The 12865-nt window shown below is 28.7% G+C and overlaps 1 protein-coding gene across 3 annotated transcripts; it reads left to right on the top strand.

The window, feature by feature from the left end:
- The first annotated feature begins 976 nt into the window (after positions 1–976).
- Positions 977–11428, top strand: LOC113865014 (cyclic nucleotide-gated ion channel 4-like). 3 transcript variants are annotated; one of them, XM_027499320.1, is made up of 9 exons: positions 992–1123; positions 1163–1251; positions 1294–1907; positions 4878–5093; positions 7563–7876; positions 9070–9178; positions 9479–9715; positions 10461–10547; positions 10868–11428. In XM_027499320.1, the coding sequence occupies exons 3-9, from the start codon at positions 1314–1316 to the stop codon at positions 11381–11383; spliced, it is 2073 nt and encodes a 690-aa protein (XP_027355121.1). In that variant the 5' UTR covers positions 992–1123; positions 1163–1251; positions 1294–1313; the 3' UTR covers positions 11384–11428. The 3 variants fall into 3 exon arrangements, with proteins under 3 accessions (XP_027355123.1, XP_027355122.1, XP_027355121.1); XM_027499322.1 differs by having other exon boundaries at positions 977–1198; positions 1330–1907; XM_027499321.1 differs by having other exon boundaries at positions 977–1907.
- Positions 11429–12865: the final 1437 nt, after the last annotated feature.

Here is a 12865-nt window from a genome sequence, read left to right as displayed (position 1 = left end):
TATACTGTTAGTACATTTTAATTTTATATGTAGAGGACATAGTAACACTCATAATAGATATAATGGATACCAAGGTAATATATAATTTTTTAAAATTTTATTTTCTTTAGAAAAAAGTCAAACTAAAAACAAATTCAAAAGATTTTTTAAAAATAAGAAAAAAATTGATAAATGAAAATATCCAAATATAGAGTTCCTACAAAAAAAAAAAAGAGAAAATAAATTTTTAAAAAGAAGAAAATTCTGAAAAAAAATACTACCAAACAAGTTAAATCATGCATTACAAATAGTTTTTCAATTTCTTTCCAACACTTATTCTCGTAACATATACACATGTATGGATGATAATATGTTTTATATTTATTAGATATAAATATTTATTTGATGAGTTTGACTTAAGAATATTTACGCCGTGCGCCGACGTTTGTTGATCAGGAGTGTAAACTTAATGAATCGGGTAAAAAATTTTAAGTTTATTTAGAAAATCAGATTTAAGTGAATCATTTATATTAATAATTTATTTAAATAAATTAATTTTAAAGCCAAAATCTTTAATTACTGAACTGAATAATTCGTAAGTAACTCAACTCGTTACGTCTGTCGTTATGATACTATTTTATCAAATTTAATATTATTTACTTTTAACCTTATAATTTAAATTAGAATGTTAAACAATTTTTTAAATTTTGACCTTTTTAATTCATAAAAGATATTTAAAAAATCTTATATTTCACTCAATAATTAAACTGCGAGCATGAATACTAATATGAAAATTTATATACAAGGTGAGTATAAAAAGATAGCTTATAAATTTTATTAACAAGTCATAAAAATACTAGTTAATGATTAATAAATAATTATTATTATTTAAAATTGCATTAAATGTATTAAAATACATAAAAATAAAAGAATTTTAGCATTTATTTTATGTTTTTGAAGTAGTAGATAAGAGTAGTATAGCATATCGTAATGAGTTGATCTCATGTTCAAAATAAAAAATCATTGAAAGTTGAAGCTATGTTGGTATTACATGTGGGTCTCTCTAACAAACAACCAAGCATGGCTATATGAATAGAGAGCAACTTCACTTCTCAGACCCCAACTGTGTCAGAACATTTCAACACACATTCTCATACATACAAACATCCCAAATCCCAAATCCCAAATCCCAATCCCTAATCTCTAAATCCTAATCCAGGTAGGTATATGCTCCTACCCACCCAATTATTCCCCAATTTCACTTCCTCACACTTTAAAAACTCACCCTAAAATTATAAATATTATTATTAATATTTTCCTCTTTTCTCTCCACCATGGCTACTATCACAGACCAAGACTACTCACGTGCTTCTCACGTGCTCCATGACGCCACCACCTCAGACGACGACGCTCAGGACAGCGACGACGACGACGAAGAGGAGGAGAAGCACGCGCCGGACACCACCGAGTTCTCCGCCGTCCGCTGGCGATTGCCGGAGGTGTGCGGCGGCGCGCGGCGGAGGGGAGGATTGGGGCTGCGTCGGGTTTTGGACCCGAGGGCGAGATGGGTCCAGGAATGGAACCGGGTGTTCTTGCTAGTGTGCGCCATGGGGTTGTTCGTGGACCCTCTCTTCTTTTACGCGCTCTCCGTTAGTGAATCCTGCATGTGCGTCTTTGTTGACGGTTGGCTCGCCGTTACTGTAACGGTGCTGCGTTGCATGACGGACGCGTTCCACGTGTGGAACATGTTGCTGCGTTTCAAGATGGCGAAACGGTCGTTTGGATTGGGCGCCGCCGCAGCTTCGGCGGCGGACGGTGGCTCCTCCGACGGACTTATAGACACGAGGCCTGGCTCTGTTGCTCTTGGTTATATCAAGTCACGGACGGGCTTCTTCTTTGACTTGTTTGTTATTCTTCCTCTTCCCCAGGTAATTTTTTTTTTATTCCTTTGTTGTTTTATTTATTGTTAACTAATTTTACATTCCTCTGTTGACACAGAAAAAAATTCATAAGAAACTTCTTTTATACAAATTTAATAAGAAAATGCTTTTTTGAGTAAAAAATATAAAAATTAGCAACCAATGTTACGAATGAAACTGTAGCAGTTTAATTGATCAAGATGATTTCCTATCTTCTGATTAAATTCAAGCACTCCTACATAATCCATTATTTTCTCCTTCTTTTACATGTCTCTTTTTAAATCATACATTGCATTTTACTTTCTTAAAAGATGTAATAAATAGAATTGTAAAAAAAATCTCTAAATTAAAGAGATACATATATGTATATTTAATGCTTATTCCTTACTTTAAATTAAAATTAAAAAGCATGTTAAAATAATCTAAAAGATTAATTTTAAACATTAAAAAAATTATTTAAAGTGTATATTCAAAAATATAAATTTATAATAAATATTTTCATAAAAATATACTATTTCTGTTAAAGTTAACTTTCATGACTGAAATTAATAAAGTTGTTAAATTAACAAAAAGCTATTTTTAATTTTCTCATTTTCCATATATCTCTTGTTTTAGAAGATTTAAATAAAAAAAGGAATGTTTAACAAGTATGATTGATTTTATTTCATTATGAATTTTGTCTTGTTATGGACGGCATATTGGCGATAAATTTTATTGTTTTCTTAATCAAAATAATGATTTGAGAGGAGAAAGTTCGTTGTTTGGTATTTATATATTAGTGGTTATTGAGGGAAGAGACGACAAGTAAGTGTATGCGATTGCATAATTTTGCATGGAGACTTTGATGGTTGTCAGCATTATTCTGCATGCGATGTTTCGCGTTAGCGTTTATGAGATGCTAATTTTGCAATTATTTGGAAGATTTGTTTGTTCTATATGTATATTGTGAAGATGATTTCATTTAGGATGTGTTTTTATACTCTTGTGTGTATTGTGCGTTTTATGTAATAATTATTTATATTTTATTTAATTCTTCCCTTACTTTTTAAAATTATTTATATATCATACATAATCGTTCATTCATGTATGCTTATTATTATTTTAGAAAGTTGGGTGTCCTTATAATTATGATTTTCATGACTATGACTGCTTATTGTCTTTTATAAATTCTTCTGCTCACCTCATTATTATGGAAGTGAGTCTTTTAAATAAAGAGACGTGTGAAGTGGGAAAAATAAAAATTTATTTATTTTTAATTTAATATTAATTATACTTATAAAATATTTTAATTTAAATTAATAATAACCTTCCTTCTTTCCATGAAGGGGACATTCGATTCTTAGTCCTCTAACCCACATTGCAAGTCACTTAGTTACACACACCCCCTTAAGTCTAGCATTTAAACAGATTCTTTCCCATTTTGATTAATTACTGCTGATTAAACAAGTGTCCGATAGTATTCCACTTGAAAATAAAAATATAAAAAAAGAGCATTTGATAAACTCTACGAAGCAAGGAACACTGGATGAGCCTAAAGCACATGTTCCTGCAGAAAACCTCCCAATCCCAGAATTTTGCAGATGAGGTACTTTTGTTTGTCAAACTTTTGATGGTGTGTGACTGTGTTTTCTTTTTCCTTTCTTTGTTGTTTGCATTGTACCAAAGGAAAATTTGAAGTGTGATTCTTGGCATTATTCTTAAGAAGGTAACACACGGCACTTGTTTGATGTACTGATCTGCATAACATGCGTTGCTTGCTGCTTGAACTTGTACAATAAAATAAAATAAAAAATGAACATCAAAATATGTTACTGAGTTTGTTGTATCAAACCCGAATGGGAGCCACCAATTTAGATACAACCAATCTGATTCTTTGTCTGATTAGAATTTATTAATGATGGCATATGCATAACGTGGTCCCCTATAATTAGAACAATTCATTCGTGGCCATTAACATTACAACTCAGTGATAACATGGTACATATGTATGTCATCTGACTTTTGTTCATCATTGATTGTTTAATTTCATTTCTTTAAAATTTTACCTCAATATATTAAATTTGAGAGTCGTCTTTAAATAAAAATCATTTTAAGAGCTATTTTAAATAACTAATTTAGGAATAATTGTCCTTCTTATTATGCAATGTGGTTTCTCTTTAATTTTTTGTTAATTTTTATTTGTTTTAAATATTATTTATTTTAAATATAATTTAAGTTAAATTTAATAGAATGTATCATATTAAAAATATCTTATTTTTAAGATAAACTGAATATTAAGATTATTATACTTTTAATGAATTTTAATTTTAAATTTTTAGATAGTATATTAATAAAAAAAGGATATTTAAGTTCAATTTTAATTAAATTACATTGTTTTTACTTTTCATAATTGGTTTAAATTTTAATAATCGTATCTCTTTAAGTTAATATGATTAAATTTACTTTTAATCTTTTAAAAAAATTATTTTAAAATTTTATGAATTTTAAATTCTTAGAAATAATTTTAATTATTGCTTATTAATGATGTGACGTGTATGTCATGTGAGTTATCATTTTAGAACGGTCACTTACGTAGTATTGGATTCATGATATGTCACTAAATTTTTAAAATATTTTAAAAATTACGAGGATTAAAATTCATAAATATATAAAAAATTGAAATTAAAATTTATTATTTATAAACACTAAAAACATATGGAGCATGTGAATTTAATAGGTGTTACATTTTTAGATCGGTGTACGACAAAGATATGGCTGAAATGGGTACTTGGATTACAACTTATATTCCCTATTGATAGAATGTTATTGGTTTACGAAATGAAAGACTCTGATTTTAGTTAAAATACTACAGTCGCTAGAACTTTATGAAGTGAATGTACGTAAACTTCAAAAAGTGAGGTATAAGTAATATTTTGTTATTAAGAAAATGAGTGAGTACGTACATACTTATATTTCAAAATTTATTTATTTGATTTTCAGATTATGCTTTGGGTGGCAATCCCCTCGCTGTTGGAGAAGGGTTCAGTTACGTTGGTGATGACAGTGTTCTTAATTATATTTCTCTTCCAATACCTTCCCAAAATTTATCATTCTGTTTGCCATCTACGATACACGCAAAACCTCTCTGGCTACATTTTTGGCACAGTTTGGTGGGGAATCGCCCTTAACATGATCGCTTATTTTGTTGCTTCCCATGTAAGTCTCACTTTTCCTTTCATCCCATCTATATATCTCTATATATAGCTTCAAAGACAAGAATTTAATATCAATCAGTTATCAATATGCTTATTAAAATCAATTATGATTATTTTATGTAATAAGATAAGTCACATATTAATAGTTTAACAATAAACAAATGGTATATAGATAAGAGGATCTCAAGTCTAAATTATCTAATATATTTTAGACAAATAAGTTACTCCAGCTTTAACCTAGTCACTCCTCCTTACTTTTGGATTGGAGCCCATAATAAGTTGAGACTCAAATAGATTAACAACAAAACAAATGGTATATAGGTAAGAAGATCTCAAGTCTAAATTATTTAATGCAATTTAGACAAATATGTTAAATCTAGTCACTCTTCCTCACTTTTGGATTTGACCTATACCAAGAAGAGGCTAAAAATCAAAGTACACAATCAGGTTAAAGGAAAAATATTAAAAATGCAAGCCACAACTAAGTTAAAGATATAAGGTAATACTCGTTACAATTAAGTCACTCAAGCTTAAATCTAATTAACCATTCTCCCTCAATTTTAATCACTCTTTCTTACTCTTAGATTGAGTTCACATACTAAAATATTATTAAAAGATAAGTCATACCTTACTTTTTTCATTAAAAAATATTTACTAATTAAACTTATGTTTGTTAATTATAATAGAAATTAAACCGTTAACATAAATATTATAAATGTATGTTTATAATATAATAATAAATAAGTTTGTTAATATAGAAAGTTTATATATTATTATTACCTGATATTGTTAGTATAATATATATTTTATATAAATATAAACTTATAAATATTATACTAATAGTTTAAGTTCCGTTAAAAAACAGTCTACACTAATAAAAACTAATGATTAGTAAATAAATTTTCGTTTTGTAATGCTTGTAGTTTCATGTCAGTTTCTCGCATTCTAAAAGTGGGTTTTAAAATCAACCATGATCAACTTACCCGACCTCTTCCTCTATACTCATTAGACTGTCCTAAAATTTAGATTAAAGTGAAAAATATTCTGATTATGATGGAAACTGTAGTTAAGAAGCATAAAATCACAGTTAAACCAAACAAAACATAAGGTACAGAGGAACTTAGCAATAAAAGGAAAGAATTTGATGATTTTCACATTTAACATGGCATGATTATATTAAAAAAATCGATTTTTATTAGATAGTAACCCATCTTATTGATTGTAATGCTCACTAATTATAAGTGATAAAATTTATATTTTTCTTTAATATGATCATATCATGTTATTGAGAAAATCTGAATAAAAAAGAAAGGGATTTATAAGAAGTTGAAAGAGACTGGAAAAACTGATAAAATACAATATACAACTTAATTTTGTTGGATAATATATATTGTTCCTCTGATCAGGACAACCTTAGCTAAAAGGGTATTATTAAAAATCTTATCTACAAGTGCACGAAAAAAGAGGGTGCTATATCGAAGCAATGGAAATTAAAGGGTTCAATGATTCTTACCTGTTGTGCTAAAGGTGACTGATAGTGAAACGTTCCACAACAATTGAAGCCAAAAATATTTAAATACGAGACAAAATTCAAAATGTACTCACAATCACCATAATTCGTGATGTTTTGATTTTTCTCTTTTTTAATTTCCTAATCATGAGCGAATATTTTCAACATAAATCTTTATGTATTGTCAAAGAAATAATAATAAAAAAGAGTCTGTTTTTACTTTAAACGAGCTTTTGAGAAAGGAGTAAATTTTGTCGGGCATGAGTAATACATCATTGATTATAATTTTCAAGAAATCAAAGATGACAACAAGAAGTCTTAGCCAATAATGAATGTAAGGCTCGTCTAAGTAAAGTGATAAGAGACTTGTTTCTGACACAGGAAAAAGAAAATAAAATAAATAAGTGATCCGAGAAAAAGACGTTAACAGTTGTGATGGTGAAAATTTTTACTTATTATTATTGTCCCCATCATTTGATGAATAGTTAAGAGCTCGTGCCGGTTGCGAGATTTCTCTTTTTTTATAAACTTGTTTAGCTAAAAATTATTTTGAATTTTAGTTTTTAATTATATACAGAATATATATAGAACCTTTTTTTTTTTATCTTTCTTAATAAATATATATGTCACCATTATTCTTAATAAAACGTGTTGAAAAAGTAATTTTCTTATAACGAGTCTTTTTAATATTCAAAGTTTTAAATAGCTTGGCTAGGTAGAACCGTGTGCTGATAGAAGAAAAAGCATAGCTGTATGTTTCTTGACATTTGATAGAATATATCACGAAATGAATTTCTCCTGTTCAAGAGGCTATCAGGCTTAGATTTCAACAAATAAACAAATCGTTTATTTTAGTTTTAAGCACATAATTGGGCACAAACTAACAAAATCAACTTTATTTTTCTTTTGAAATACCCTTTCAAGAAATTAATAAAGGTGCATTTTGTTTATGCAAAACAGGCCGCAGGGGCATGTTGGTACTTGTTGGGGATTCAAAGGGCAAGCAAGTGTCTGAAAGAGCAATGTGGGAAAACAAGTGGCTGTGGCATGAAAATATTGTCTTGTCAAAACCCTATATATTATGGAAGCAATAACATGTTAAGGGACAAAGGAAGAATAGCATGGGCAGAGAACAGGGAAGTAAGGAATATGTGCTTAAATGGCCCTGACAACTACACATATGGAGCTTATAGATGGACCGTTCAGCTTGTCACTAATGATAGTCGATTGGAAAAGATACTATTCCCTATCTTTTGGGGCCTAATGACTCTCAGGTACCTTTATTTTCTCAGATAATATTCCCTATATTTGCTTAAAGTCTTGCTTGCTTTGTTGACCCTAAAAAAAAGTCCTCTTTTCTTTTGACAATCTCTTTAATTATTTGTCGTGTTTATATTACTATTTCGTGGGTCATTTCTATACATATAATCACAGTCATTATTTCCAAGAGTTTGATGAAGAAATAAGAGTATATTTTCAATTGGTTATCTAATATCATACAAGTTATTATAATAGTTATTGAATTTTTGTATGGTTGAGGCATCTAATAAATATTGCATAGATACTTTTGCTTACATAAAAAAATTAAGAAAAAAAACAAATTTGAGAAACCAAAGGAATTCATTTTAGAATAAAGGTAGTTAAAAATTGAGATGAAAAAGAATAATAAAGAAATAAATTTTAAAAGTAATTAAAGTTGATATTTGGGAATTTTAATTTTTTACATATGATAAAAGTTTAATATAAAGTATATTAGCATAAAAGAAAATTGTAAAGGTAATTAACAATTTGAAATTTTAAAAATTAAAATTATAGATAAATTCACTTGTAAAAAAATTTAACTTTAGTCTTTCGAATTAAATTTAAAGAACCAGTAATAATAAAATTTTATTAAAAAAGATTGTCTACTATACTTTATATCTTTAATGTAATAACTTCTTTAATAAAATTTAATATTTTAAAATGTTTATACTTAATATTAAAGGTTGAGATTAAAAAAATTATAAAAAATGTTTTTATATTTAAAAATGAAATTTCAGAATTAAAATATAATAGTTAAAAAATTTAACTTATTAATACGGTGATCATTAATGTTTTAAGACTTATTCGATGATTGATATTTTGTAAGTAATACAGCAATGCATGTATTGTATTGTCACCTAAATATGAGAGGTGTTCTCAAATAATGCTCTAATTTTATTATTAATTGATTTTTTTCTTCCAAAAAAAAATATAATTTAATTTTAGTATATTTTCAATGTAAAATTTTTATAGTAGATATAATTTTATAAAAATCAATATTTTTTAATATATCAATCTATGATTTGATAATAGTGTAAAATCTAGTGTATTTAAACCAAATTTAAATAAATATTTGCTTAGCATTATCATTAATTAGTTTCCACTTTGATGTTTATCCATCTTGCTTTATACTTAGTCTAAAATTCTTTTTTGTTGATGTGATAAGCACTTTCGGGAACCTAGAGAGCACAACGGAATGGCTAGAAGTAGTTTTCAACATCATTGTTTTAACTAGTGGCCTCCTTCTTGTCACTATGTTGATTGGAAACATCAAGGTAAATAACCAGTAACTATATAATTGTCAAAATCTACCTTTCAAATTCACTTTTACTCTTTGGCTTGCTCACTATATAATTTGGTGATATGGGTCCGTGTAAATTATCTCATCAAGAAATAATTTTGTTTTAAGTAAATTAATAGAGTTAAGATATTGAATTAAAACCTTTTATTTAACTTTTATAAAATAAATCTGATAAATACCTAAAATTAAATTATTTTTCTCATAAGATAACTTAGATATATAAGTATTTGTTATGAAATTATTTTAATGTCATGGGTGTATGTGCATGGTGCAGGTGTTTTTGCATGCAACAACATCAAAGAAACAAGCAATGCAATTGAAGATGAGGAACATTGAATGGTGGATGAGGAAAAGGAGGTTACCTCAAGGGTTTAGGCAGCGAGTGCGTAACTATGAAAGACAGCGTTGGGCTGCTATGCGTGGCGTTGATGAATGCGAAATGACCAAAAATCTTCCTGAGGGTTTAAGAAGAGACATCAAGTACCATCTTTGTTTGGACTTGGTCAGACAGGTAATGCAACTTCTCAAAGTGACCCATTTTTATTTTTATTTTGGTTCAGAGATCTCATCATTCAGTAGTTAACAACGCATATAATCCAATATATTTTCTCACATTAGCTTGAGGCTTAAGTAAGACTTTTATATTACCATGTTTGAATCATCATTTTTATTTTAAAATAAAAAACAATGGTATGATCGCGTTTAAAATCTGACTGCAATATACTGTTATAAACTACTGGATCAGAAACTTACATGAAGTGAACAAGGAGGGGAAATGTTTTCTTCTTCCTACATTTTTAGTAACATCTGAAGTGCTCAATTATCTGTATGTATGTACACTTACCTTCTTATACTCTTATTTGGTTATTTTTTTTTAAGCTAATACATATGTATTTTGAATATAAAAATAAGGAAAATGTATAATTTATTTAAAAAATAGCGTCTTAATATGTATGAATAATGTATAAAGTAAGGAAGACAGCCATCATTCTTTTAATGAAATTAGTGGCACAAATATAATTGATACTAAACTAAAGATAAATTCTGGTAGTTATCTCTATTTCTTTTTATTTTAATTTCGAAACGGCACAAAGAAAGATTATTTGATAACCTTCTTTTTCCTTTTGTCTTTCATTGGATAACCTTCTACGTGAGTGGGTCTCCCATGAGGTGTAATTCAACTGGCCCAAACCAAATTAGAATAACCAGGACTTTAAGCTTGAATAGTAATACTAATGTCTTGATATTTTGTTCAGGTGCCACTTTTTCAACACATGGACGATCTGGTTCTAGAGAACATCTGTGACCGTGTGAAGTCTCTGATATTCACAAAGGGAGAAATAGTACGTTCTAATTAATTCCACTTAATCTTGACACACCAATATATATAGTAAAGTCACATCTCATCTTGCACAAAAAAGCGAAAAAACTTATCTTATTTGTCCATAAAATTATATGAATTTGGTATTTTAAATTTCTAATACGTGCTTATGTTAGAAGTTTTCTTTATATATAAAATAAAGGCCTAACTTTACCATGTCAATAACTCACTTGAGACTCAGCATAAAGCATTGTGCCAACAGTAGATCAATTTCCAATATGAGAGTTTTATTAGTTTGCAAATATAAACGACTCAGAATTTTAATAATTAATTATGATGCAGATAGCAAAAGAAGGAGACCCAGTTCAGAGAATGCTATTTGTTGTAAGGGGTCACCTTCAAAGTAGCCAAGTTCTAAGGGATGGTGTGAAAAGTTGTTGCATGTTAGGTCCAGGAAACTTCAGTGGCGATGAGCTTCTTTCGTGGTGTTTAAGGAGACCCTTCATAGAGCGTCTTCCACCATCATCATCCACACTCATCACATTAGAAACCACAGAGGCATTTGGTCTTGAAGCACAAGATGTTAAATATGTGACACAACATTTTAGGTACACATTTGTTAAGGAAAAGGTGAAAAGAAGTGCAAGGTATTACTCACCAGGGTGGAGAACTTGGGCTTCTGTGGCCATTCAATTGGCATGGAGAAGGTACAAACATAGGTTGACTTTGACTTCATTGTCCTTTATAAGGCCTAGGAGGCCTTTGTCAAGGTGCTCTTCCTTGGGAGAAGATAGGATTCGCCTCTACACGGCTTTGTTGACCTCACCAAAGCCTAATCAGGATGATTTTGACTTCTGACCATGTGGGTGTGTATTTTTATTGTTTAATTCATCTTATGGGTGGGGGAAAAAATGTAACATGTGTGCATGTTTTATGATTGTATTCATTATGTTCGGGTTATTGGAAAAATGAAATATGGGGAAATAATTATATTTGGATGAGATATATTAAATTTTTTAGGCTTGCATCGGCTAATGAACAATCATTTTAGGAAGCTAGTGATTAGACTGGAATGTTGTGTGCCTTAAATTATTTTTTTATGAAATAGAATAATGATAATTACAGATATGTTTTAAGTGTTCTTTTAGTTCTATTTTCAATTATTATGGAAGTATAAATACTTTCATGAATTTAGATTCTCTCATTTTGATGAGTAACATGATTTACTTATGTTAGAGATAGAAATATAATTTATTTTATTAAATATAATTAAAGGGTTTAATAATAAATTATATGATAGATTTTTATTTGACAAAAATGTATCTTTTTATTTTTATTTTAAATATGTTAATATCATATACTTAATAGCATTAGAGGATCCAAATTTTAATCACATAATAATAAAAATAAAGAAATTCATTAATAATACATTTTCTTAAATTATCATTATTTCAGCAATAGATTTCGTTAATTATACTAGGCACCATTTCGTTAAGCCCAAGTGGCATATTGTGTTGACTACGGCAATAATAATAAGTGACATTGAGGGTTTGTTCGGTTTGGCATCATGGAAGTCAAACTCCAATCTGTAAGATGTATTTAGCCTCAAATATTGTTCATCTATATATAGATAAGAAATTCTAAGATAAAACTAATAAGTTTAGATTATAAACTTGGTTTTAATTAACCCGTCAATGTCAAAGCAAAATTTTGTTGACAAAATATCTGTTGAACTTAATTATTTTACTATTTAATATATCAAATAAGAAGAGTCACATATTTTTTAATAATTATAATCTAGTAGTAATTTATAGTAACACTATCCAAATGACATTCATTATGTAAATATTACTTCTCAAGTAAATGTTTCCAAATATAAATCTTTTTCATTCAAACCTCCTTTTAGCTAAAATCATTTCTATAAACCAAATTCTTCTAAAATAAAATTTAAAAACTCCAATCCAAACACACAAAAGATTTCCTCATCATTCTTGGGCCTAAACTCAACTCCTAGAACAATTAAGCCAGATTTAATATACCCGTTAGTTTCCCATAGCCTAAAGTTAACAAGTCTATCATCATTGCCATTGAAAAACTCTCCCATCTCAACCTCTATCCATCCATCTTCTCTTTGTTGAACTCCCTCACCAGGAGGTTCTAGGAATGCCCTTTTGTAAGACTAGTTTATACTTGCTTCACACACAGTCTTGTGTGAAATTTTGATGATTTCTTAAGTTAAAGATGAAGTATGCAGCATAGTTTGTATTTGGCGCAAAAGCTTAGCTTCTATACTTCCCATAACTTCTAGCCACCATACATATTGGAGCACTGCTACTTTAG

This window comes from Abrus precatorius, unplaced genomic scaffold (assembly GCF_003935025.1).
Source record: "Abrus precatorius isolate BTA unplaced genomic scaffold, Abrus_2018 Scaffold4, whole genome shotgun sequence".
Classification (NCBI taxonomy): Eukaryota; Viridiplantae; Streptophyta; class Magnoliopsida; order Fabales; family Fabaceae; genus Abrus; species Abrus precatorius.
This window is presented reverse-complemented; position numbering and strand designations above follow the sequence as displayed.